We start from the raw sequence: 27,672 nt of genomic DNA, 5'->3' as shown, positions 1-27,672 counted from the left end.
ACTATGAACAAATCGCAACTCTTCGTGAAGATGAAAGAAGTACTGTCATACAAGCGCACTGTGATTGCGTTGACGGGTAAGTAAACACGTCTTGTACTTGAATGTGCTGCCCGTGGTTGTTTTGTGCTGAGAAAGACGATTTGGAAGACCGACTGTCAAAGGATATGGTGTGTTTCCCAAGCGGCAGCGCAGTTACAACTTCGCATCATAAACTGAGGTGCAATTCGCTATCGTGAAACGTTTATTTTTCGTAACGGGGAGTCCAGTTTCAGGCTGCTGGTGATGTTTGCCTTAAAACCGTTCACACGCAGCATGATTTGTGCAAACGCGCCGTTTCTCTGCGGCACGCGAGTGTGATCTTGCGAAGCGTAGTGGTGCGAGTAGGGCCGTTCACTTCATTTGATGCTGTACCGTATTTATGCAAGGAAGTCTCAGCTCTGTATGGATCGTTTGCGCTCACATTATTAACGGATGACCGTGCCGTAAAGAAGTTTGCCCGTGCGGCTATACACCTTTCCACTGAGGCACTCTTGGACGCCGCCATAGTGCCAGATAGTTCACCGCTAGCGACGTCTGGCAGCGGCGCCATCTTGGGCTGTTTGCTCTCCGATCTTTCCGTCGAGACGTACACATTCATCGCATCGTCTGTCGTCAAACTTTTGTTTTAGTTCTGTGTAAGCTTTGCGGAGACGCTAGTTCGGTTCTTTTGTGACTCTCTGAGCTTTCCTCACTGACAAGATGGTCGGCATCGAGTGTTTTGCGATTGGTTGTATTTTTGTACGAACGGTGCACGCTTTACGGCCGTGCTCACATTCCGATGGCTCGTGGTGCGTCTAAGGAGCCCGTCGACTTAGGAGGTAAGATCACTCAACATGTTTCTGATGTATGTCACCGCGTTAATGTTCACGACAACGTTATAGTGAGAATTCTCACAGCGAGCACGATTAAAATGCACTTATTGCTCGTCAAATGCTACTACTACAACGCTGCATACCCATGCCGTTGCCAGAAAATTGTTCCCCTAGCTGCAGTAAATGTTGCAGCGCAATTACGCTGCACTTGAAGGCGAGCGCTCGCAGTTTCTGCGTAACAACAGTTCGCTGTAGCTGTACTTTATTGAGATCGTGCTTGTCCTGTTTTTCAACGTGGTAAAAGTCAGCGGTATATTGAAGCTAATCGAGAAACGTCGCTATTGACACGCCGCGATATGCTGTCTCATGAGGCCGAGATCCGCGGTCAGCTTTTTTTGTTGCCATCAAAAATGACTAATTGCGTGTGGCTCCTACAATTCAAATCGCAATAGTTGAGCTCAGCCTAAGGGAGGCATGCGAATGTCTGCAATCTCGATGGACGGATCGTAAATGTATAGATGCGGATCGAGCAAAATCGTGATCCATTGTTTTCGTGAGAACATTATTCTATGATTTATGACTTACTCCCGTATTCAGAAACGCTCCTTGAATTGAACATGACTTGCCACCACCTAAAGGCAGCGCGCTCGAAACACGTTGAAGGCGGTAGCAAGGAGCGTTTTCGAATACAGGCGTTGGTGTGGACTTACTTATCGTTGTGAGCAGTCGTATCTTAGGAGGTAAGCTGTCGCGCTGAGCTCGTAGACACGGGTTCAGTTATCGATCACGCCGATCGCATGTTCGCAAATTGCAGGTTTTATTTGTAGTCACAAATAAAACCTGTAATTACATGAGGTGTCGTTGATCTTCTTGCCTTTATTATTTTCCACTTTCTGTGAAAAATAATATATTCACGCTATTGTTACCCGTCCGGGAAAACCAATAACGCTTCTGTTAACTTTTTTCCAGATGGCAGGAGCCATGACCATCCTAACATAGTGAATGAATGGCTGGACGACATTCTCTCGTATCAGAGGCGAAGTATCGGCGCGTGGTTTAGATTCCTCCGCTTAGCCTCCACAAAATGCGCTGAACATACACGTGATGACGTCGAGGGCACAAAACCTTTTCTATTGACTGCGGCGACCCACTGTCTTTTCAAATCGACATCAGAGGGAAACCGATGCAGCAAGTACTGTTGCGTCTGGGGTCGCGGTTCCTGTGCCCAGCTTAGGATACGGACCGTGGTATCCTTTTTGCTGTCACCGCGGTTGCGACTCGGGTAGCGTGGCTGTGGGACCACGAGTGGATGTCGTGCTTGAAGCCGTCATGAGAACCAGAGGAAAGATGAAAAAACTTTATGTACAGAATTTACATGTTTTGAAAACTCCGACCACAAGCCTGCCATAGAGGAGACCCACGCCGTGGGAGGCGCTGCAGTGCCGGGCGCTGTCAGTCAATGTGGGGAGAAAACTGGATACTCGAGTGTTGACCCGTCCGCTGTCCCCTTCAACCTGCCTTGGAAACGCGTTGCTTTGCTCGCACGCTGCACGCGTTCTGCACGTGTTTTTGAGAATTTCGCGTCGCGCGCGGTTAGGATGTACACGCTTCTGTCCGAGTGGCAGCAATTTGGTGAGAGATCAGCGTCTGCTCAGTCATGTAGCAAATGCGGAGCAAGTGATAGCAGACGACGCCGTCCTCGTCAGCGCGAAGTGCATTTCGCAAGTGAAGGACGACGCTGTTTAGGACGTGGAGTTAGCACAATGTTCTGTTCGTTCATAATTATATACCTGTTTTATTTGGCTTGCTGTGTGTACTACGTACTCTCTATGTTTGTTACTGGATGAATGGGTAAGGCGGCTTCTTGTGCTTTAGGTTAAGCGGCCCTGGCGCTGTGACTACTATTACAAGTGGGATACCTTAATTTACTAGCAACCATTCGATTTGTCGTGCGGTACGCAACACTCAAAAATAAATGGTCATTTTGGACTTCTTTCTTTCCCGCAACGAAAATTGACATCTATCTCGCGTGTCCTTCCTTGCATTATCGCCGTTCTCATAGCCGGTACTCCGAGTTCACGAACAGCGTGCGTACTATCAACGTGACATAGCAATTTTAATAGGGAAATGACGAGCGCCCAGCTTTCAGAAAAACTTTTTTTTGTGTGCAATCTCCGGGGAGGAAGAGCCAATTGCTGTCAAGGCATTTGGCCACTATCGAAACTGCACCGTGTTGTACGGGCTGTACCTGCACACTCAGTGACAACTAGTTGACTGTATCTGCCAAAAAAAAAAAAACAAAAAAACAACGGACGTGCAACAACGGCTAATGCTTTTTTTCTTTTTTCGTAGTTGTCGTGGTCGTGCCCACTCAAGCGTGAGCTTCGCATCCATGCATGTCGTCTGCTTTTTTTGTGCCATCTGTTTGGGAATCGGTATAATTGCACTGGTGGAGCCGACCCCGTCGTGTTTGCATGGCCATTGTGACAGCTTAAGACGCAGCAATAGCTTCCCCTTTCTGTCGGGGTGACATCGACGAACGAGGGGAGTTTCACGTGCAGCGCGCGCTCCGCAAATGCATGGGAACGAAAGGGAGCGGAGGGGTCGTGCCACTCTGCAGTTGTACGCTTTTGCCGTCAGGGGAATGGCAAGCGCTGGCGTCGGCGGGCAAACTTGACCGGTTCTCCCCTATTATATCCTCACTTTCGTGCGTTACCGAGGGCGCCTCCCTTTCGTCGACCATAGCCTCCATTTCCTGTTCGGCAGCTCGCATGGCCGATTCGTTCCCCGTCGCAGCTGCCTCAGGTTCTCCTTTTCTGATCTCGGGCGTCTGCTCCTCAAGCGGTGCGCTGCTCAGCTGTTGCGTCAGCTCGCGCGCTTTCGAACGGGTAAGTGCCATGCAAGCTACCTCGGTGGCAAATGATTCTCCACGTTTCTTTAGCATTTCCTCCGACTTATTTGAAAATAAATAAGGGAAGTTCTCGGGAAGGTTGGCTGAAATTGCCGCCTCCGTGTGCAATTGGCCGAAAGGGCCCTCGATTACAACCCTCGCTATGGTAGGCAGACACTTTGCTTTTCTGCCACTTGCCGAATCCAGGCGCACTCTCCTGTATAGTCTTCGGGAGATACGCAACTTGGATGCGCGACATCCATGGTGGCCGCCGAGTCCCTTAATACACTGCGCATTCGGCCGTTCACTGAGAGTTGCCTCAAATAAGGCTTCAAGAGCTGCAGGCTCGCCTCCGATTCCTGAATTGTGGCAAATGCCACCTGCTTCTTACAACTCCTGGCCATGTGGCCCTTCTCGCCGCAGCTGTAACAAATAACGGGCTTCCGCGCTTCTAACGCATGCGTAATGTCAGCAGGCGCCTTCGAACCCGGTGCCGCCTTAGTTACTTCATTGTTCTTCTCTTGTGTTTCCGATAACTTGGAATTCTCGGGCTTCAAGCTATTACGGGCAAACCTCTTGCCTCCCTGATTACCTGACCAGCTTCCTGGTTTTTCGCTTTTCTCCGAGGTTCGCGGTATACTGCGGAGATTACGGCGCGAGCAGTAATCTTCGGCGAGCTCTGCTGCTCTGTTTGTGTCTACGTCTGTCATCTTATCCTGCACCCAAAGCCTTACCTCCTCCGGAATTCCTCTGTAAAATTGCTCAAGTACCATGAGCTCAATAACCTTGTCATGGTTGCCATATACTTGCGCGCTTTTGAGCCACTCTTCGAAGTTGGCTCTAATCTGGTAGGCAAAGTCTGGATGAGATTCGTTGCCCTTCTTTGAGTACCTGAAGCGCTGGCGAAAGGCGTCTGTCGATAGGCGATATTTGCGTAGCAATGCAGCTTTGACCCGGTCATACACCTCGGAGTCCTCCTTACTCATCCTTGCAATCACATCGGAAACTTCGCACGGTAGTAGGCATATCAGTTTTTGTAACCAAGTCTCCCTACTGAAACCTGCATTCTTACACGCCCGCTCAAAATGCACGAGGTACATTGCGATGTCGTCACCCACCCTGAAGGTGTGGATTAGATCCTTTATCTTTGATTCACCGCCCGCTGAACTTCGATTTCCCGCCGATATGCGAAGCTCAAGTTCTTTCAGTCGGATTTCATGTTCTTTGTTTTCACGATCCCTCCTTACTCGCTCCTCTCTTTCTTCCTGAGCTAAACGCTCCTCTTTCTCTTCGCGAGCTAAACGCTCTTTCTCTTCGCGAGCTAAACGCTCTTTCTTTTCCCCAAAGGCTTCTTTGGCCTCACTGGCCTCCTCTAAGCTCACCTCCTCCTTCTCTAAAAGCTCCAAAATCTGCTTTTTCCGTCTTACCGAGCCAACTGAAATGTTTAGCTCCTGACAAATTTCAAGGAGTTCTTGGACTTTAAACTTGTCCATCTTAGAGATGCACAGTGTTTCTCTTCCCAGGTAATTTAGTCTACGAGCCACCCAATTCTTGGTCTGCGAACCAAAATTACCCAAAATCACCCTACTTCACTACCGACCGTCTGCGCTAGTGAGTCTGGCGAAAAGAAGAGCAAACACTCGGCACTCACCACTTCGATGTAGCCGACGCAGGCGAATCCCACCGCTGCCACCACTGTTGCGTCTGGGGTCGCGGTTCCTGTGCCCAGCTTAGGATACGAACCGTGGTATCCTTTTTGCTGTCACTGTGGTTGCGACTCGGGCAGCGTGGCTGTGGGACCACGAGTGGATGTCGTGCTTGAAGCCGTCATGAGAGCCAGAGGAAAGATGAAAAAACTTTATGTACAGAATTCACATGTTTTGAAAACTCCGACCACAAGCCTTGGTGGGTCTGCCTCAATGATAACACCTAGGTCAATCATGTGGCGAATTTCGGCCTCCAGTATCTCTCTCTGCCTAGGCGACACCCGATATGGTTTGCAGCTGACCGGTTCGTTAACTTTCAGTTCAATGTCGTGCTTAATCAAGTCCATTTTGCCTGGCTTTTCGGAGAAAACGGTAGCAAATTCCTGCTCCAATCGCCCTAAATCCGCCTTTTGATCCTCACTCGAAGCGCTCCCCGTGTCGACCCCGCCTGAGACTGTACCGCTAACCTTGCTGTCGGAAAGACAACGGATTTCCCCACCCTCATCATCCGGAACATTGAGTGCAAGGTTTACTACTGCCCTGCGTCGCATGTAGGGTTTCATGAGGTTACTGTGGTATACTTTGGGGCATTTCCGGCCCCACTTTACCTCGCAGTTGGTGTCCGAAAGTACTGATATTACTGTCGCCGGCCCCTCCCATTGTACATCCAGCTTGTTTTTTCTGCAAGGGCGCAACAGCATTACTTCATCGCCTACCTTAAAGACGCGCTTCCGGGCCGACTTGTCGTAACGGGCCTTGGAAAGGGCCTGTGCTGCGCGCATGTTGCTCTCCACCACTTCGCGTGATTTCCTCAGTCGTCCAAACAAATCCAGTACGTAGGAAACAACATTGGGGTCCTCCCCATATCCAGTCCATGACTCACGTATCAAGTGTAACGGACCTCTCAAGTTCCTGCCGTAGACAATTTCAGCCGGACTGAAACCCGTACTCTCGTGTGGGGCTGACCTCAGAGAAAACATTGCTGCTGGTATACACCCCTCCCAGTCTCTTTTATGCTCCAAGCACAAAGCTCGCAAAACGCGTTTCATAACCGAGTGCATGCGCGTCACAGGGTTCGATTGTGGGTGGTGAATAGAGCTATGCGAGACCCTTATCCCGCAACGTTCCAAGAATGTAGTCGTAAGGCAGCTTGTAAATACGCTTCCGTTGTCGCACTGTATCTCCGAGGGGAATCCTACTCGAGAAAAAATAGACAACAACGCGTCCACAACGCATGCAGAACTCAACTCTTTCAGTGCAATGGCCTCCGGGAACTTGGTGGCAACACACAGAGCGGTCAGCACGTACCGATACCCTGATTTCGATGGGGGCAGAGGCCCCACGATGTCAATCACGAGCCGACGGAAGGGCTCTGTGATTACTGGCACTAACTTCATTGGTGCTTTCCACTTGTCCGTTGATTTACCTATCCGCTGACAAGTGTCGCATTCACGGACAAACATCTCCACATCCTTCCAGCACCCGGGCCAGTAGAACTCCTGAGCAAGCTTAGCTTTTGTTTTCTTTATACCTAAGTGGCCCGCCCAAGCGTTGCTGTGGGCCAGGTTGAGAAGGTGCCGCCGGTAATTTAGTGGAACTACCAGGCAGAGATCCACGGCCGTGTGTAGACTACCGCCGCTTGAACTCAGTGACGGTCGACCAGACCTACCCTATGCCTAGAAGAGAGAGTAGAGACCATGTCCAAGGCCAAGTATATTTCTACGTTAGACCTTGTTAGGGGATATTGGCAGGTGCCTTTGACAGAGCGAGCGAGTCGGTACGCTGATTGATTGATTAGTGGGGTTTTTTGGCGCAAGGGCCATGGGTGGCCAAAGAGCGCCATGTCTTTTATGTGGTGTTAGCGATGACCAGTGATACGATGATAGGGTGTATTGTGGCTGTATAGAGGCCTAAAATCACGCGCTATAAAGAAGCGTAAAAAATGTGTATACAGTCTAAAATTATGGCAGTGACAAGTGGTGTGATCTATGGTTGTGGGATAGATGACGAGTGATCATGGTATTTACAAGTGAAAAACGGGATAAGAGCACAAGTGCCTCCTCAAGGCCTTTGATCCCAAAGACCGGGAGGCAGGTGCTTCCTTTGATGGAAACCGTAGCAGCAACCTCAATCATGAGGCCGCGCTACGGAGCGCCTGGAAAAATAACGTTGAAATTATGTACACTTTTTAAAAATTCAAAGAGGGACTGATATTTAAAAAGGGGTTCTCTGCCAATGAACATAGCAGGATGAAGAGGGTACTGCAGGTGTACAGATGAAAAATGCTTTTTAACACGAAAGTGTTTTATGCCGGGGTCCACCAAGACTTCAGTGACGTATTTCCGTCACGGAAATGACGTCGAAAAATATACACAATCAGATGGCAAAGAAAAAAAGGTACCGTGAACGGGCATCGAACCCACGACCGCTCGATCCGCAACAACAGATGCCGGGCACGCTACACACTGCGCCACGGGCACAGACTCGGGAAGCTTTAGGAACGCGCCTTTTATATCTACCACTTTCCCGGTCGGCTGGGTGGTGTTGACCTCTGGGAGTGGTAAGGTAAAGTAATTCGTCATTGCTGTGGCCTCCGCGACTAGCACCTGCAACGCGTTACGCGTCCGTTCCATTCGGCGCGTTTTCAATAGAAGTTAAATTTTGTCAATGCCTTAACACACCGCGAGGTGGCGACCTTTGCCCAAGCGTCGTAAAAGCGTCGACCTCGCTCAGCATCACGCTAATGCAAACCGAAAATAGCTCTGCGACGCGCGCCTGCCTCACCTGGATGTAACCCCGCGTTCCCCGTTGTCGCGCTCGCCCCGAGAAAAATCGCGGCCAGGCTACCGGAGCGACACGACGCGCTTAGCGTTTCCCTCTAGTCCGGCCGTGGGCGTTCAATCACATTTTAACATGCCGCGGGATGGCGAACAAGCTCTGCGTCCAATATGCGACGCTCTTCTGGCTATCACACCTCGTTCACTGATTACGCTTTCACCATTAACTACTACAGCTACCACAAGGGTTTGTTTAATCATTTAACATGGACGTTAGTCGTCGGGATGGAGATGTACCACCAATCATCAAAGTGGGTGCATACACGTTAAACGGCGCCATTGGCTGCCAGACATCAATATACACTGTACAAACTCTCTTATATCAATGTACAGTAAGCATTCAGTTACTTCTGTAAGGGCGCACTTTACTTTCGTGTTATTCCGATTCCTATGACGGAGGGATCAAGCGTGTTTTTTAACACGAAAGTGTTTTATGCCGGGGTCCACCAAGACTTCAGTGACGTATTTCCGTCACGGAAATGACGTCGAAAAATATACACAATCAGATGGCAAAGAAAAAAAGGTACCGTGAACGGGCATCGAACCCACGACCGCTCGATCCGCAACAACAGATGCCGGGCACGCTACACACTGCGCCACGGGCACAGACTCGGGAAGCTTTAGGAACGCGCCTTTTATATCTACCACTTTCCCGGTCGGCTGGGTGGTGTTGACCTCTGGGAGTGGTAAGGTAAAGTAATTCGTCATTGCTGTGGCCTCCGCGACTAGCACCTGCAACGCGTTACGCGTCCGTTCCATTCGGCGCGTTTTCAATAGAAGTTAAATTTTGTCAATGCCTTAACACACCGCGAGGTGGCGACCTTTGCCCAAGCGTCGTAAAAGCGTCGACCTCGCTCAGCATCACGCTAATGCAAACCGAAAATAGCTCTGCGACGCGCGCCTGCCTCACCTGGATGTAACCCCGCGTTCCCCGTTGTCGCGCTCGCCCCGAGAAAAATCGCGGCCAGGCTACCGGAGCGACACGACGCGCTTAGCGTTTCCCTCTAGTCCGGCCGTGGGCGTTCAATCACATTTTAACATGCCGCGGGATGGCGAACAAGCTCTGCGTCCAATATGCGACGCTCTTCTGGCTATCACACCTCGTTCACTGATTACGCTTTCACCATTAACTACTACAGCTACCACAAGGGTTTGTTTAATCATTTAACATGGACGTTAGTCGTCGGGATGGAGATGTACCACCAATCATCAAAGTGGGTGCATACACGTTAAACGGCGCCATTGGCTGCCAGACATCAATATACACTGTACAAACTCTCTTATATCAATGTACAGTAAGCATTCAGTTACTTCTGTAAGGGCGCACTTTACTTTCGTGTTATTCCGATTCCTATGACGGAGGGATCAAGCGTGTTTTTTTCTGAGAGCGTCTAGTTCCCTGCATTGCAGTAAGGTGTGGAGTACAGTGAGGGGGTCGCCACAATGGTCACACACAGGTGGATCGCCTCCGGACAAAATGTATGAATGTGTACTGTATGTGTGGCCAATCCTAAGTCTGCAGAGTGTAACTTCTGTGTGGCGTGATTTTGATACTGGCGGCCAGTTACCTAGTTGCGGCTTGATAACGTGCAGTTTGTTTTGTGTGTGCCTATCCCATGTGCTCTGCCAAAAGGCCCTGAGCTTTCTTTTGAGGAATGGTTTTAAGTCTATTGGAGGGATAGCTACAGATGTACTGGGACTGTTTTCGTGGGCGGATGCTGCTAGCTGATCCGCCAACACGTTGCCTTGTATCTCGCGGTGCCCTGGCACCCAGCACACTACGACGTGTTGTTTAAGTGAGTAGATCGTGCATAAAATAGAGTAGAGCGAGACAAGGACCGGATTTGTGTGTTTTGTCATAGTTTTTAAAGCTTTCACTACACTTAATGAATCCGTGTATATCACTGCCTTTTGTAGTTTTAATTGTTTTATGTGTTTAACTGCCGCAAGTATCGCGTAGGCTTCTGCCGTGAAGATACTGGAATCGGGGTGCAGAATACCGGAATCGGAAAAGGATGGACCAACGGCTGCGTACGACACAGAAGTGTTAGACTTTGAGGCATCTGTAAAGAACTCAGGGTGTGGGTACTTGTATTGTAATTCAAGGAAGTGTGTACGGATATGTGCAAGTGGCGCATGCTTGGTAACATCGACGAAAGAAACATCGCAATCTATAAGCTGCCACTGCCACGGCGGGAGATAGGCAGCGGGAGCCATTAGACTGGGTTCGAGAAGTGGCACACCCATTTCTTCAGCTAGGCTCCTCACACGAAGTGAGTACGGCTGTCTCATCGAAGGACGGTTGTGAAAAAGTTCAGAAGCAGACAACTCATTGATTGTAGTGTGTGAGGGGTGTTCGTTGTTTGCGTTCACCTTCAGGAAATATACAAAAGATAGGTAAGATCTCTGGAGGTGTAGCGACCACTCGTTCGATTCGACGTAGAGGCTTTCCACGGGGCTGGTGCGAAAGGCGCCCGTAGATAGCCGAATGCCTAGATGGTGGACAGGGTCAAGCATTTTTAGGGCGCTTGGTGTCGCAGACTGGTAGATTATTGCCCCGTAGTCTAGGCGAGTGCGTATGAGGCTTTTATACAAATTTATCAGACATTTCTTGTCACTGCCCCACGCAGTGCGTGACAATACTTTTAGAACATTCATTGTTTTTATGCACTTGTGTTTTATGTACTTGATGTGTGTTATAAAGGAGAGTTTCGTGTCTAGGATAAGCCCTAGGAACTTGTGCTCCGTTTTTACCGACAGACGCTGTCCATGTAGGCCAATGTCTGGATCGGGATGGAGGCCTCTCTTTCGGGAGAATAAGACGCAAGTACTTTTTTGTGCATTCAGTGTAAAGCCATTTTCGTCTGCCCATCTAGATATCTTGTTTAAACCTAGCTGGACCTGCCGCTCACACATCGAGAGGTTGCACGATTTAAAACCGACCTGGACATCGTCGACATATGTGCAGTAAAACATATTTCGTGGAATGCAAAGACGCAAGGAATTCATTTTGATTATAAAGAGTGTACAGCTAAGTACACCACCCTGTGGCACTCCGGTTTCTTGAAGAAATGGTCTTGATAGAACATTTCCTACTCGGACACGGAACGTACGATCCGACAAGTAGCTCTCTATTATATCTAGCATTCTACCACGTACACCAAGGTGGGACAGGTCTCTTAGTATTCCGAAGCGCCATGTTGTGTCGTAAGCCTTTTCCATATCGAGGAACACAGAAAGAAAGAACTGCTTATGGGCGAATGCGTCACGGATTTGTGCCTCGATACGTAATAGGTGGTCGGTGGTGGATCTACCCTCGCGAAATCCGCACTGGTACGGGTCAAGTAGATTGTTTGTTTCCAGGAAATGCATAAGTCGGCGGTTTATCATCTTTTCGAAAAGTTTACACAGGCAGCTTGTAAGTGCGATGGGCCTGTAACTCGCAACGGAGGATGGATCCTTGCCCTGTTTAAGAATGGGAACGACGATCGCCTCTTTCCAAGACGAGGGGATCTCGCCGGAAAACCAGACGGCATTGTACAAGGAAAGTAAGGTTTTTTGCGTTTCGGCAGGTAGGTTTTTCAGCATGTCATATACCACACGGTCGGAGCCTGGGGCGGAACTACTGCAGCAGGTTAGCGATGCCTGCAGCTCCGCTAAGGAGAAAGCTCTGTTGTACGCATCGTGTTTTGTGGATTTGCGCTCTAATTTCTGTTTTTCTATTGTTGTCTTGTAGCGTTGGAAAGCCTCGGAATAGTGCGACGAGCTGGACACTTGTTCGAAATGTGCGCCTAGAAAGTTCGCTTGGTCTTCTAAGCTGTCGCCTTGTGTGTTTACTAGAGGCAGTGAATGTGTTTGTCGTCCTTCTACCCTACTAATCATGTTCCAGAGTTTGCCTTCTTGTGTGTATGAATTGATGCCTGATAGAAATTTTTGCCAACTCTCTCTTCTAGCCTGTCGGCGCGTTCTCCTGCCTTGAGACTTGATAATCTTAAAATTTGTAAGGTTCTCCGCTGTCGGGCAGTCGCGAAGCAAATTCCATGCTTTGTTTTGTTTCTTACGCGCATTTCTGCAATCACTGTTCCACCATGGAACTCGTCGTTTTCCAGAGTATCCACTTGATTGTGGAATACATTTGGTTGCGGCATCAATCAGAAATGATGTAAAGTATTCTAGAGCTGCGTCTATGCTTAAGGAAGACATGTCCGTCCAACTTAACAGTGTAACTTTCCGAAACTGTTCCCAATCAGCCTTCTTAATCTGCCATTTTGGAACCTGATGGGGACATTCATTTGTAATTGGTGTGTTCAGAAGTATTGGAAAGTGGTCACTTCCATAAGGATTATTGATAACTTTCCATTTAATTAGGGGCTGAAGTGATGGAGACGCTATGCTGAGATCTATGGACGAGTATGTTCTGTTTGCAAGGCAATAATATGTTGGTTGTTTTTTATTCAGGAGACATGCGCCAGAAGAGAAAAGGAACTGTTCAATCAGACGACCTCGCGCATCGCAGCGAGAGTCACCCCATAGACTGTTGTGTGCATTCAAGTCTCCAAGGACCAGAAATGGTTCTGGAAGTTGGTCTATTAAGGACTCGAATTCATATTTTTGGAGCTGGCACTGCGGGGGTATGTAAAGTGAGCAGATCGTGATCAGTTTGTTAAACAGGACGGCTCGCACAGCCACTGCCTCAAGGGATGTTTGGAGTGGTAAGTGGGTACATGCAATTCCTTGGTTAACTATAACGGCTACGCCACCAGATGACGCCACAGCATCATCCCGGTCCTTTCGGAATATGACATATTGGCGTAGAAAATTCGTGTTTTTGGATTTTAAATGTGTTTCTTGCACACACAGCACTTTTGGTGAGTGTTCATGTAGCAGCTCTTGGATATCGTCGAGGTTTCTTAGTAGACCTCTGACGTTCCATTGTATAATTTGTGTATCCATTTTGAGTGTAAGTTAGTGCTGTGTGTACTGAAAGAACTATTAGGTCACAGAGCCCTTTCCAGGCCCTGTGATGCGGGCTTTTTCTTTTTTGGCGCGCTCCAACGAGCCGCGCCGCTCCTTCGGCGCCTGAGACGCCGTTGGTCTTGCCGTTGTGTCCATCACCTCGGCAGAGGCGCTGGATGCCCGGTCGCGGCTCACGCGGACGGGTGTCAGTGTTTTGGGGCTTTCTGCCTGAACAGAAGGCCCTGGGCCTGCAGATCCGGAGGCCTGCATGCCCTTTGGTTGCGGAGCAGTACGGGCTGCTTCCGCTGAGGGGGCAGTTGGCGCTACCGCCCGTCCACTGTGCGTGGTACGTGCGGCCGCCGCGAACCTTTGTGACACTGCCCCCTTGCGTGCCACGTCCGCGAATGAAGTTCCCTGTGGAAAAGAAAGGCGTTTTCGCGCCTCCCTAAAGGAGATGTTTTCCGTTACCTTGAGCGTTATTATTTCTTTTTCTTTTTTCCATGCGGGACAGCTACGAGAGTAGGCTGCGTGCCCACCTTCGCAGTTTGCACAACGGGGAACTTCTACACAGTCGTCTGCAGGGTGATCGTGCGAACTACATTTGGCACAGGTTTGACGGCCGCGGCAGCTCTGAGAGCCGTGACCGAAACGCTGGCACTTAAAGCAACGCCGCGGGTTTGGGATGTAAGGTCTGACCTTAAGCTTCAGGTAGCCTGTTTCAAGATACTCTGGTAGGGTGCTTGTGGAAAATGTGATAATCAGGTGTTTTGTCGGGATTTCTTTGTCGTCACGTCTGATTTTAATTCGCTGTACGTGCGTTACATGATGTTCATTCCAGCCCTCAAGGAGCTCACTCTCAGTCAAGTCCAACAGGTCTTGGTCAGATACTACACCTCGGGAATTGTTGAGGGATCGGTGTGGTGTAATAGAGACAGGGGTGCTTCCAAAAGAGGCAAGTTTTGAAAGTTTTTCATACTGGGTCTTACTTTGAAGTTCTAGCAAAAGGTCCCCACTAGCCATTCTTGTAGCCTTATAGCCTTGACCGAGTGTGTCGGTGAGGCATTTCGATACAAGAAAAGGAGAGATCGTTCTTGCGTTCTTTTCTAGTGTTTCGCAGTGGATTACGTGGAACCGTGGAAAATTTTCTGTGGGTTTGAACAAGGCATTGAAAGTCTCTTCGGTGCGCCCTCTCTTTGTGAGACGGCGATCATTGAGTGGAGGAAATGAGGTTGAAGCCATAAATTATGTATAGTTTCGGCAGCCATGCCAGCCGCCCACCATGGAGCCCAACATGGGGACGCGACAACACTTATATTGCTATAAAGTATGTCTACGCCAGCTGTACATAGCTACTATAACCAAATATAATGTGCCCAAGAGAGGGCACATACACAAGGTTAACCCTCGCCGCCAAGAAAACGGAAGTGAATTGAAGAGAGGAGAAGACAGGAAAGATTAAAAAGTAATAGAGAAAGACGAAGATGTGGGGCGAGAAAGAGATAGGAAAAGGCGACTGCCGATTTCCCCTGGGTGGGTCAGCCCAGGGGTGCCGTCTACGTGAAGCCGGGGCCAAAGGGGTGTGTTGTCTCTGCTGGGGGGCCTTAAAGGTCCAATCACCCAGCGTCGGCTCAACCCCCAGGATCCCCTTTTCCCCGGACACGGCAAAGCCACGCACGGCTAGGCGTGGGAGGGGGTCGAAAGCCCCTCGTTAGCTCGGGTCCGTGGTGTCGCTACACACCAAACGCCTGCTTGCGCAGACGCCCCTGCGGGGGAGTCGGTACGCTGCTTTCATCTCACCCATAGGTACCTTTCGTCCTTTGATGATGAGTTTTGGACTCAAGAACGCGCCGTATTGTTTCAGCCGACTGATGGACAGGGTTCTCCACGGGCTAGAGAAATTTGCGCTGCCTTACCTAGACGATGTGGCCATATTTTCGGACAAATGGGAGGACCGTGTTGAACACCTTCGTACTGTTCTAGAAAGGATCAAAAGTGCAGGTCTTACCGTGAGGAAAGAGAAATGTCATTTGGGTTGTGCGGAGGTAAGCTATTTAGGGCACGTTGTGGGAAACGGGCGTCGTCGACCGTCCGAACTCAAAGTGGCCGCGGTGGTCGGTTACCGCCGTCCCAGCACCAAGACCGAGATGAGAGCATTCCTCGGCCTCACAGGTTACTATCAGCATTACGTTCCAAATTATTCAGACATTGCCAGCCCTTTGACAGATAGCTTGCGTAAGACCGAACCGGTGAACATTCGATGGGACGCGAAGAGGGAAGCCGCTTTTCAGAAGCTGAAGCACGCCTTGAGTGACCAACCCGTTTTAAGGGCGCCGGATTTTGCAAGACCCTTCGTTATTCAGTGCGACGCGAGCGAACGCGGTTTGGGAGCAGTGCTCTGTCAGACGGACCAGAATGGAGAAGAGCGACCCGTTTTGTACTTGAGTCGTAAATTGAGCGTCAGGGAAGAAGCTTATAGCACCTCTGAGAAAGAATGTGCTTGCATTGTTTGGGCCGTGCGAAAGCTGGGGTGCTATGTTGCTGGATCTAGGTTCACCATAGAAACCGATCACTCTCCACTAACCTGGCTACACCAAATGTCACCTAAGAATGGCCGTTTGCTCCGATGGAGCATAGCACTGCAGCAGCACAATTTCGAGGTGCGCTATAAGAGAGGTGGCCTTCACACAAACGCCGACGGATTAAGTCGTGCGTTCTAAATCAGAGGGAGGAGCGGAATGAGGTCACGATTATTTTCTTAGTGTAATTTCTTTTATAGCTTGATATAATAATAGTGTAGTTGTGTTATTTTCTTTATTCTTTAAAGTAGTTGTGTACTTTATGTAGTTGTGTTAGTGTAGGACGCAGAAAAACTTCTCACCGACTTCCTCGTTTTCGGAAGCTCTGCAGTTTGCTTGTTTAGCTTTGTGATAAAGTTCGCTTGGTTCCAAATGGAATTACGTGTGAAGGAGTTACGGGACACTTGTCCAGATTAGTCTGCACATTGTTTCTTTTGGGGTTTACGCGGTTTTAAAATCGCCAGTCAGGAGAATGTTTTGTAGAAACTGGGGTCTGGCGATGAGAGGGGCGTGCACGTGGCGCTTGTCGCATTGTCTGTGGCTGACAAAGGTCGTTTCTTGGAGCTTGTCACCCACTTTCACTGAAGTCGTGCACAGAGTCCTGTCCTTGGAGGGGCCTTCCAGTTCGACGGAGCCCTTCGGGATAGCAAGAACCCTGACCGGAACATCGCGGACATCGATCCGGCCGTGCTGCAGGGAGCAACTCGACCTCCCGATGCATCATCTGGCGGCGGGGGTGCACCAACTGTTGCGTTTGGGGTCGCGGTTCCTGTGCCCAGCTTAGGATACGGACCGTGGTATCCTTTTTGCTGTCACCGTGGTTGCGACTCGGGTAGCGTGGCTGTGGAACCACGAGTGGATGTCGTGCTTGAAGCCGTCATGAGAGCCAGAGGAAAGGTGAAAAAACTTTATGTACAGAATTTACATGTTTTGAAAACGCCGACCACAAGCCTGCCAGCCAGACATCGTCGGCTGGGGCGTCTCTTTCACAACTCGCCGGCACGGCCTTCCAAAACGGGAGCAGCCTCTTGCGTCGTCCTCTCTAGGCAGGCGCTGCCCGGTCTCTCTGTTCTTTGAAGTCGGGCCGCCCCCTTGCTAGCCGGGCCGTCGTCTTCCCAGCCGCGCCCTTTTTCCCTCGCAGGCGTTGAGTGCGCCATGGCCTGTCTCCTCCGTCCCCCCCCCCCCCCCCCCCCCAGGATGCTGCCTTCAGCCGTTGGGTAGGGTTGAAGAGTTACGACTCGCGTCACTTGTCGGTGCCGGCTGGGCGATGACGCTGTTTTCCCGGATACCTCTTTTCTGGGAAGTCGGCGGCATGGTGGCCGCTATGTTGAGGCACAGCAGCACACGTTGCATCCACACTTCTCTTTCAACACGTTGTGCGTGCCGCAGAGCTCTTTTCTTGCTGCGTTCCTCTTCTTTTGCTTATAACTGCAGCCGTAAACAACGCAATGATGACCTGTTGATAGACTGTTGTTGAACGACATTTCAATGAAAATTAATAACATGAATGGTGACCTCTCTCTAGCAACAGCCCAGAGGAAGGCGGCGTTACCGTTACCCAGGAGCCTGCTACTCTCGTCACCAGGCGGCGAAAATCTGCTTCCGGCTTGCTGGTTTGAGGTTGCCGCTGGAAAGGTCTATAAAAACCGTATTAAAAGTAGCGAAAGTGCTCAATGCAGTGTACGCTAACACGCATTATTACCTCAAATCTGTACGTCAACTTTTTTTAGTCAAAGGGTGCCAACACAGCAGCACTGCTGTTTGCTATTAGAAGCATCCAGAAGCGGTCTTGTACGAGCGTCCCGTGTAGATGGATGGCACCAACACAAGGTAACGTACACTTTATTCAGAAAATCGCATCAATTAAATAGGTTAAATACAGCAAATAAAACAGGGACATATGTTGCAGAACACAGGATGATGTGACCAGTTGATAAAGTAGCGTTGGTCTGGTTTTGGCACTTTTCCGTGCATTGATACCTAAACATAAAATATAAGCATGCTCATTAGATGCACAGTACAGTGTCGATGAGTGCAAGAAACTTCATATGTTATTGAAAGTCACAATACACCAAGGCTAGCAATATGCATGAAACTTGCATGTAACGTGCATACAAGTCTCTGCATTTTGTTATTTCCAGGACAAAACACCCTTGTGACGAAACCCCTGGCTGACATCACCTTTAAGCGTGTGATGAAGAAACCGGTGCATGTCGAAGTTAAACGAGAGTTTCCTCCACGCTTGAAGACACCTCACACATCCGCACTACCGAACTTCCAAGAGCCATTGCCACACATGCATCTGATCTGGTGTGGAACAACTACGCAGGTAGACCAGCAGCTTTGATGAGAAATACAAGCCCCATCGCAGACACGGAGGATATGAATTCGCAGAACTGTCCGAGATTGTTTGGCGAATATTTCAAAAGCAAGGCGCCACTTCCAACAACTCAGAGGAGATCCGCGCAAGAACAGTGGGCCAAAATCAGAACCTTGCATGGCTCACAGAAAGAACTGGAAGGCTAACTGCCTCCATATTCCGCAGGATACTGCACTGTGTGAAGCCAGAAGGGCTTGTCAAACAAATACTGAAGAATGGTGACGCCAGAGTGAACGGTATCGAAAATGAGCCGAAAGCTGTGGAAAACTATCAGCAATTGATGGGACTTCATGACAAAGATATAGAAGTTCAGGAAACTGGACTTCTATGCAGTGCACCTGTTCCAGACACCGCGCCGGCGGCAGCGTGCGGAGTGGCACAGCAGGCTGCCCCAGATTCCCCGCAGGACGTGCGGGATGTAGCAGCCGAAGACTCATGCGACCTGTGGTCGGAGAGGAAGACACGGTTCCTAATCGCAGGATACAATGAAAAAAAAAAGGCGCTTCTTAGGTAGAAAGGTGGCTTCCGGTAAGCTTTATCTCTTGTAAGCAAACATTGGTGTTGGCGTTTAGCTGATGTAAGAAACAGTCGACAAAAACAATTTTGCATGTACCTTCAGAGTCCACACTAGAGGTCGTAAAATCGGTGTAGGAGCCCCTAAATGATTTGTGGTGCTTGCAGGGTATAGAGACAATTTGAGAGCACATAACATAGAGCAGTTACTTCACTGAACAGAAAATGATCACATTTCTTATGCTATCTTTTAGGACCAAGAAGGCACTGTGGCAGGCCATTGCCGAAGCAATAAATAAGGGATTTGTTTGCAACATCAGTGCTGTACAAGCAGAAAATAAATGGAAGAGCTTGGACAGGGCGTATAAAAAACAAAGAACAAAAAACAACGCATCTGGCCACTCACGTGTTTCATGTTGCCATGAAGAGAGAGTACAATACCAATCTTAATAACACGTAGAAGAGACAACCTCACTTTTCTGGCCGACGTTTCGACAGATGGACTTGTGTTGCACAGTTGAAGGCTGCAAGTGCACCTTTCAAAATGTCGCCTGACTGAGGTTTGCTCTAAGCAAATTGTTAGGTTTATTACTGTTGCAGCCTTGTCAACTCTTGCGTCTCTCTCTACTGTGCATTCTTGAGCTGCCATTCATGAAGCCTTCCAACATTTTTTAGAGAGCTAAGTGAGGTACTCAAGCGGGGGCACCACATTTGATGATATATGGTATTTTATGGCACAAAGGCTAGTCGTGGCCAAAGAGTGCCAGATCATGGTATGGGATGTGGTCAATGACGTTAGGTGGCTGGCTGTATAAGGGCCTAAAATTGTTCGCAGTGACGGTGCGTAAAACATATAGTTGCTAAAATCATGACAGTGGCGTGAATTGTGCGTTGATGACGACAAATGAGTAGTGCATGCGATACTAATGTAGATTGCGGAGGTAGCACGAAAACCTCACGTACCCCTTGAGATCAAGGGCCTGAGGTAGGTGCTTTCTCTTAAAGAAACAACCGCATTATCGACCTCTCTTGAGAGGGCGTGCTACGGATCACCTGTGTATATGATGTGAAAACTACGAAGTTCTTTTGAGTATCTTAAAAAATATTCATGTTTAAAAAAGGGATCCTTGCCTAGCAACATTACTGGATGTAGTGGGATTTGCTGTCGGACTGGTACTAGAGAATGTTTTCTCCTAAGTGCTTCAAGTTCCCAGCATTCCAACAAGACGTGAAGGACTGAGAGTGGCTGGCCACATTTATCAGAGGTGGGTGGCTCACCACCGGATGAAAGGTACGCGTGTGTGCTGTGTGTGTGTGCCTATTCTAAGTCTGCATAATGTTACTTCGGTGTGGCGTGTCTTGGCAGTGGACGTCCAGCTACCGAGGCATCGCTTAATCAAGTGTAATTCGTTATGTATTTCTAGATCACAAGACCTTTGCCTGAATGCTGTCAGTTCTTTCTTCAAAAAGGGCTTCAGGTCCATTACGGAAACACCCAAACTGAAGACGAATCAGTGACCTCAAATATTCTCTCAAATAAAAAATCGCCACCTTTAAACTAAAATACTCAGCTGTGTTTTCGTCCCTTTCTATAGTTTTTCACTATGAAAAATGATTCATAGATAAGAAAACCTTAAATTCTCTGATATTCAATCGCAAACTACTACGCTATATCTTTCGCTTCCAACGACCACATGCTCTTTGTGTGAGAGCGTGCAGGGGAGCAAAAATACGCTTCTTTCGGTGGCCCATCAGGGTGCACGGCGCCGAAGATAAGACGCGCCTGTACTGCCTTCGGCGCTTCTTAACAACAGGGTGGACACAACGACAGCGCGGCGCCCCAACGTTTCTGTGGACCGCGAGCTGCATGTATGTGGGCTACTCAGCGCCCCATCTGGGATGCGTTACGCCAATGTAATATAGATAACGCGACTAACAAACAAGTACAACCCGAAATTGAACTTGATAAAATCTCAGAGGCACAACACAAAAGCATTGCCTCTGAGATTGGTATTGTAATTTCAGAAGAAATTTTTGTTGCTACTTGAGGTTTTTCCGTTTGAACGCCAGAAAATATCATTAGAATATTTTCACAAATTATGTTAGTAAGCAAATAAAATGTAAAAGAATAACGTCAAACACTTGTGTTAATACTGCTTGGGGCAGTACGGGCCGAAGTCATCCAGCGCGCCTGACGGCAGTTCGGCAGCAGCGCAACGCTGAGAGCAAAAGCGCAGCAGCTTGTCTTGGGGGGCGATCGTAGACTGGACGTCTTTGTTGTCGCTGTTGCTTTTGTAGGCAGTACCTGACACAGGTAGGCGACATTTGCCGCAGATAGGCGTTAACTTTGGCTTCCGGAACCGCAGCAACCGAAACCAGGAAGGCGCTTTGAAATGGCAGATGCGCCAAAAGTTGCGTATGTAGTCTATAAAGATGGGTATCGTGCGATTGTGGACACTAATGGCATTAAGGATTTCAGTCCGCCAACCGTATCAGACTTCTCAAAAAACAAAGAAGTGTACTGGAGGAGCGACGCAGGTGGCAAGATCGAGCGAGACTACTATCTTGGCGATGTCATCATACTTGGAGGTGAGGGCGATTTTGTTTTCCATGACATTTTCGCTGGCGTGTGTTTAACACGACACACGGACAAAAAATGGCACAAAGAAAACATCTTTGTGTTTCTCATTTTGTGGGCCATATTTTATCCGTGTGTCGGGTTCGAGTTGCAATGTGACACGGGCACCTTTGATTGCGATCAATGCGGCCGATCCGGATCGGATTTCTTAACCGCGATCTACGAGGCAGATCGGCGATGTCATCTTACTTGGAGGTGAGTGCGATTTTATTTTCTATGACTTTTCGCAGGCGTGTGTTTACCATGACACACAGACAAAAAATGGCACAAAGAAAGCAGCTTTGTGTTTCTCATTTTGTGTGCCATATTTTATCCGTGTGTCGGGTTCGAGTTGCAATGTGACACGGGCACCTTTGATTGCGATCAATGCGGCCGGTCCGGATCGGATTTCTTAAACGCGATCGGGCCTGATCGCAATTAAATGTAACCGCAGTAGCACTTTTGGGAGAAATAGTATGGAAGTTCGGCAAATTGCAGGTTGAAATTCTTACAATAGTTGCTGTGCCATAACCAAACAATATCAGGCTAAAGAAGGCCTACCTGTTATCACGTGTCTGGCCCTACATACATATTCTTTTGTGAGCTGATATATTTATCTGTTCGAAATCAAAATTGTGACCTCTTGAAACAATAGTTTTCAGTAATGGAGTTTTATGCTAGAAACAGTATGCAAGTCATATTTGTAACTAATAGCAATACTTTTAAAATGAATGCAACAGAGATACCTCACACGAAAAATAATTAGAATGATGCATTTTCAGGAAATGTTATTACTCAGGTCTTAACAATATTCCATGCAGGTCCACCTGGGAAGCGGCGTTTTCGTCAAGCAGGAGCTGTCGCGGCCGAAAGACTCCTTGTTCTGCAAGGAGGCCACGAAGCTCCTGTGGGGTATCCCTGACCTTCGAAACAAGAGCCTCACAGGAGCACCTTGCCGGCGCTTCGTGCGCCAGAAAGAGAAGCAGGCGCCACCGAGGAGGGCCCAGACACCACGAAAGCTGCAGGCTGTGGCTAGTGAGTATTTTCGCTTAGGGTATTTTGCTGCGTAGTGACATTAGGTTTCAACTGAAGCATGAACAAATCACCTAATGTTTAATTATTGTTTTAATTAAGTGATTAATGTTTTTTACATTATTCTGCAGATGGCTTTGCCGAATACGTGAGGCTGAAGCCAGCCGACGTCCCTGAGCCCGACCGGCTAAAAAAAATGAATCGGTCTATGGCGGAAATGCTGAATGATATCAATAAACCATGAAGGTGAAAAGTATGTCTCATTGTGTTTCTTTTATCTATATACATAGAATATATTAAATTGCTCCACCCACTTACAGTCTATTGCACTTAATCGTCAAGCACCGATCATTCAAGCACACATCGTTGCATATATGTTTTCCCTTCACTTTTCATTAACCAGCATTCACTTATTATCACTATGCTCAAATGCACATGTGTCCCTATAGCTGTGCACCTGTATTACCCATGTGACCCATAATCCTATAACATCCATATGAGCCATAAACTCCATATGACCTATACGATCCATAAACTCCATATGACCTACACGACCCATATCCAATAACATCATATGTATGGGTCCTATACATAGAAATTTTCAGTACGGCAGCTCAGCTCATTCTTATTCTAAGCTTCACAGGGCTCCCTGACTCGCTTCGGTGCTTTGGCGGCTTCGGCGGTTGCTCTAGGGCTGTGGTGATCGGCACGGCAATCAAAGTTGGAGCACCATTTAAATGTTTTAGCTATTTTGATCGCGCCTTTAGAGAATTTCGGCCCCAAAACAATGCCCTTTTCGTAGCGAAAGCTACAAAGGCAGTGGACGCCATCAATTTGCGGCTTTGACTTGAACGACTGGAAAACAAGCCGAACTACGCAAACGTTACGTACGTCTGTAAACACGCCGGGGAATGGGAGTGCACTGCTACTGGCGTACATCCTCAGCAAAGGTGAGTTGCAATAAATCTATCCTTTCTTAGCTTACGCGCTCAAACAATGAACCAACCTCGCGGGCTACGTCTACAGTAGTTAGGTAGAAAAAATTTTCGCAGGACCATGAAGCAAGGGTGTCCTGCGACCGATGTAGCAACCACAATCACGAAGTTAGCAAGGAAATTTTCCAGTTCTATCGGATAAACCGCTGACTTACATACGAAGACGACGAATATGTTCCATACGTGACCTCAATGTGTTGCCCAATGTCATAGCTGCGAAGCTAACAGAAAGAACGGGTAGGGACTTGTTTTTTCCCCCCTCTTTTTGCGACGCATCGTTTGCCTCAATTTTAGCAATTGCCGTATTCTTTCTCCGAGACTGCTCAAATATGGCTTGCGCACTGTTCATTCCTGTTTTGTGAGCGCATGCTATTCATACATGCATGTCTCTTTTTCCTGGCATTTATCTACGGGAAATGTGATAACAACATAGGATCTGCACAATGTTAGCCGACATCCTCACAGCCGAGATGAAGCTGAACAACTTGCTCCAGAAATAGAGAAGTGCCGTCAGCAGCATCGGGCAAAGATAATCCACATCACAGAAGAAAATTAGAAGCTACAAATTTTGTTTATTCAAACGCTACACATGCAGCAAGCATATAAGTCCTTCCCGAAGGTGGTGTTGCTTGATGCGACATACGGAACAAGATGCCACCATTTCTATTTGTCGCGCAAAATGGGTGTGGAGAAAGCCAAGTAATTGCTTATGCTTTTGTTGCTTCCTAGCAGTCTCACCGCGTCACCGAAATGATCAACCTCTTCATGAATGAAAACCCTTGTTCTAAAATACTGGTGTCATTTCGTTGACAAAGACTTTATCGAAATTAGAGCAACATGTAGTGCTTTTCCATCTGCTCCGTCAATACAGTTGTGCCGGTTTCATCTGATGAAAGCGATCAGAACAGCAGCTATCCAGTTAGCCCCACGGCCGCTCGATAAAAAACAAGTGGAGCCCATTGCGTGCCCAACAAACAGCGGGAGCTGCCTAGTTGATCGTATTGCCGCTGTAGTGCCACAAGACGGGTCGCACCAAGTTAGTTTCCTGAAATATTTACTTGAGGGACCTCTGGCGCTGCGATCGTTCAGCCAGCGTGGGAACGATATGTAGTGCATGAATTTGCATAGTCTTCGTGCTTGCGGCTTCGTTGATTGTTGTGTTTCTGCTTTTGTTTTGTATAAAATAATGGCTCGTCGTGAAGCTCGCGAGCGGATTTAGATTGGTCAGCTTAAAATGGTTAAAGTGGGACTGCTCAACTTTTGCTGAACGCCGTGAACTTCATTTCGCGACAAAGCGGCCGCAGGCGACCACTACACGGGGTCCGTTCGATGCGCATCGATAGTTCACGAGTTAGTGCAGACTGCCTTTCGGAAGAAAAGGCGCAGGAGAGGTGCCACGCTGGTTTACGATTTTTTTGCACCCTCTGCGCTGCGGTGCAGCTTGGTTCGTAAAGACGTGTGGGTATGAAGTAGCAGTGCAGCAGCTAGACGACGCGTGTACAAAACAGGGTCGCTTCTTTTTTTCGTTTATGTGCTGGCGGGCCTGAGAGAAACAAGCAATGGTTGTTCCAATTGCTTAATGTCAGCACACAATAACCGTAGTTCCAAGTTACAGATGCAGACATTCGTCGGTAAATCAGTTATTTTAATTGCATATCACACAGAAAACAGAGCAAGAAGGCGTGGGTCGGAGAGACAGATTTCCGCGATTAACACATCGCTGCGCAAATTCACCATTCGGCTAGATTTTTTGCAAGCCTTAGCAGTGCATACCACAACACATGCACTTTTACAGCAGAGGTGTTATGCCCGTCGTTTGCCCGATTCGCGATGCAGACAAGAAACAATCACCATCATGCCGGCGAGCGCTCGGCATAGGCTGTGCGTAGTTAAGCCAAGTTAATCATAGCCAAGCCTAATTAGGTCTAGCTCGAGCATGGTAAAACCTAATTAGGGCTGGCTAATTACTCCTAGTTGACATTCTTATGTGCCTATCCGTAAAATGCCGAGCAAGCGCCTCCCTTACGGTGAAGGATAATCCGACCAGATTTGGAGGGGGCGCGCTTGCTCAGTCAAGGACCGAAATTCAAGATGGCGGCGGGATAGCCGCTAAAAATAAAAAAATGCCAATCCATGTTTCTAATCAAATGCTTTATTTATTTACTGTTTTTATTGCACCTCGTCACTCTCAAACCATTGAAGCAGCGACCGGTTTGACCAATATACGACAGGCCACATGATAACAATTTCATAAACATTAGATATTCAATGTACGCATTCTGCTTGCTCTTTTTACACAAGCGATGTTCGTCATGAAAAAAAAAAAGTGGCCGCAGGGAAGGAGGGGGACGGGGGACGCTTGCTTAGTCACTGGCGCGTTTCAGGTCTCCCGAAAAATGGAGGGGGGCGCTTGCTCGGGTGGGGGCGCTTGCTCGGCATTTTACGGTAGTCATGCTGTGCTCGGCAAGATGCGTCTAGCTAAGCCTAATTACGACCAATGCCTATGTTGACTTGGCATGGAAGCTAATGAAGGCCAAGCCTCGAATACGCAGATTAGGTCAATTAAGATAATTAGCCTAATTAAGCTACTTGTTCTGTGATTGCAAAGCGATACCCACTCGAACTCGATAGATACCTAGTGAATGGGAGATTTTCCTAATTCAGTAATAATAATATCTGGGGTTTAACGGCCCAAAACCACGATATGATTATGGGAGACGCCGTAGTGGAGGGCTCTGGAAATTTGGACCACCTGGGGGTTCTTTAACCTGCACCTAAATCTAAGTACACGAGCCTCAAACATTGTCGCCTCCATTGAAAATGCAGCCCACGCGTCCGGGAATCGATTCCGCGACCTTCGGGTCAGCAGTCGAGCGCCATAACCACTAGACCACCGTGGCGGGGCTTTTGCTAATTCAGTCTGGCCACACTGACTTTCTCGCCATCAGTAGGGCGACATTTCAGGCACTTTCCTGGGCAGCGCCGCAGAGTCCACATTACAGCATCTCGCTACCGTTTTGGTGATGATGTCGTGATCAAAAAGCCTCGCATTTATTCCGGAGACCCTAACGGCGGAAAAAAAAGTACAAGCCAACAGTGCCTCAAGAAAGTTAGCGAAGCGCAACGATGAACGCAGTGACAAATTTGCTGCTGAAAGCCACGTCCAAACCGCTTCGATCGAAACGTCTTCGTACGCAGATAGGTAAGTCACTTTATTGAGCAACCACTCGCGTGGCAGTGTTTTATATCAAGCTATCAAGTGTTTTATGCAGTGACACCAAATGTTAATACGAATGGTGGTGCGCTCGGTGTTCGAGCACTTGCCAGCACCGAACAGATCGCTCGACACACGTGCGAGCAACCACTCTGGTGAACTGCGCTGTTCTCGAGGCGGTATTCTCAGGCGATCACTCTTGGCAATTATTTCCCTTTCGCAAGATCAGCATCGGATGCGTCAGCGTCTGCGACTGAGAACGTTGATGGCCGTGGCATGCTGGCACAGAGTGTCCGGACAACGGCGACGGCCGACCGCGTCAGGCGTTATTCTTGTGAAATATATCATGAAAGTGTCCCTAAAGTGATCCGCTGAGAATTCAGTCCCAGGTCGCACGATCTGCCGTTTGTGGTTATTGTTTAGCGTTCTCGTGCGTGAACCAGTGCTCCGCTGCAGCGGTGTCTGCTCTTTCTCAACACAAGCCGTGCGCTGGGTCCCGCAAAGGGGGAGGACGCAGCTTGGCAGTGCTCCAACCGCCTTTCACTTTGGCGCCGGATACACACACACACGCCCCTATCGGAAAAAAACAGCGTTTCCAGTGCCTCCCAGTGCCTTTCAGCGCACTGGGTGGCACTGGAAACGCTGTACAGTGTGCCCCAGTGTACTACAGTGCGCTGGGAGGCACTGGGACAAACTGTACAGCGTGGCCAGTGCCGCCCAGTGCGCTGAAAGACGCTGGGAACACTGTACAGTGTGGCCCAGTGTCTTACAGCACACTGGGAGGCACTGGCCACGCTGTACAGTGTCTGCTCGCGCACTGGGAACACTGGCAGCACATTGGAAAAAACTGGACGCACTAAGTGGAATTCATATAAGATTTGGTATTGGGTCGCGAGAAGTCAAAAGAAAAACTTACGGAATATCTTGAAAATATTCTATTGTGTGTCCTGTACATATCTAGCTTTAGTTTTAGTTAAGCGACGGAGGTTTGTATACGCTGAAGCAATCGTCTCTCGAGCGCTCGCGTGCGCGCTTTCTCTGCAGTGTGTGTTCAAGTGTCGTAAATGTAGTTCATATAACTGCATCAAAACAGCTTATCATTCGC

General features: G+C 48.6%; 1 protein-coding gene across 1 annotated transcript in view; it reads left to right on the top strand.

The window, feature by feature from the left end:
- LOC125758309 (BEN domain-containing protein 5-like) overlaps positions 1-22,602 on the top strand; it is a 49,252-nt gene extending 26,650 nt beyond the window's left edge. Inside the window, exon 3 of the mRNA XM_049415351.1 lies at positions 22,490-22,602. Within this exon, the coding sequence (XP_049271308.1) occupies positions 22,490-22,602 (113 nt within the window). The remainder of the gene's footprint in view (positions 1-22,489) is intronic.
- The last annotated feature ends 5,070 nt before the right edge of the window (positions 22,603-27,672 follow it).

Source organism: Rhipicephalus sanguineus, chromosome 4 (assembly GCF_013339695.2).
Source record: "Rhipicephalus sanguineus isolate Rsan-2018 chromosome 4, BIME_Rsan_1.4, whole genome shotgun sequence".
Classification (NCBI taxonomy): Eukaryota; Metazoa; Arthropoda; class Arachnida; order Ixodida; family Ixodidae; genus Rhipicephalus; species Rhipicephalus sanguineus.
The sequence above is the reverse complement of the archived record's forward strand: the minus strand, read 5'-3'. Positions and strand labels throughout refer to the sequence as shown.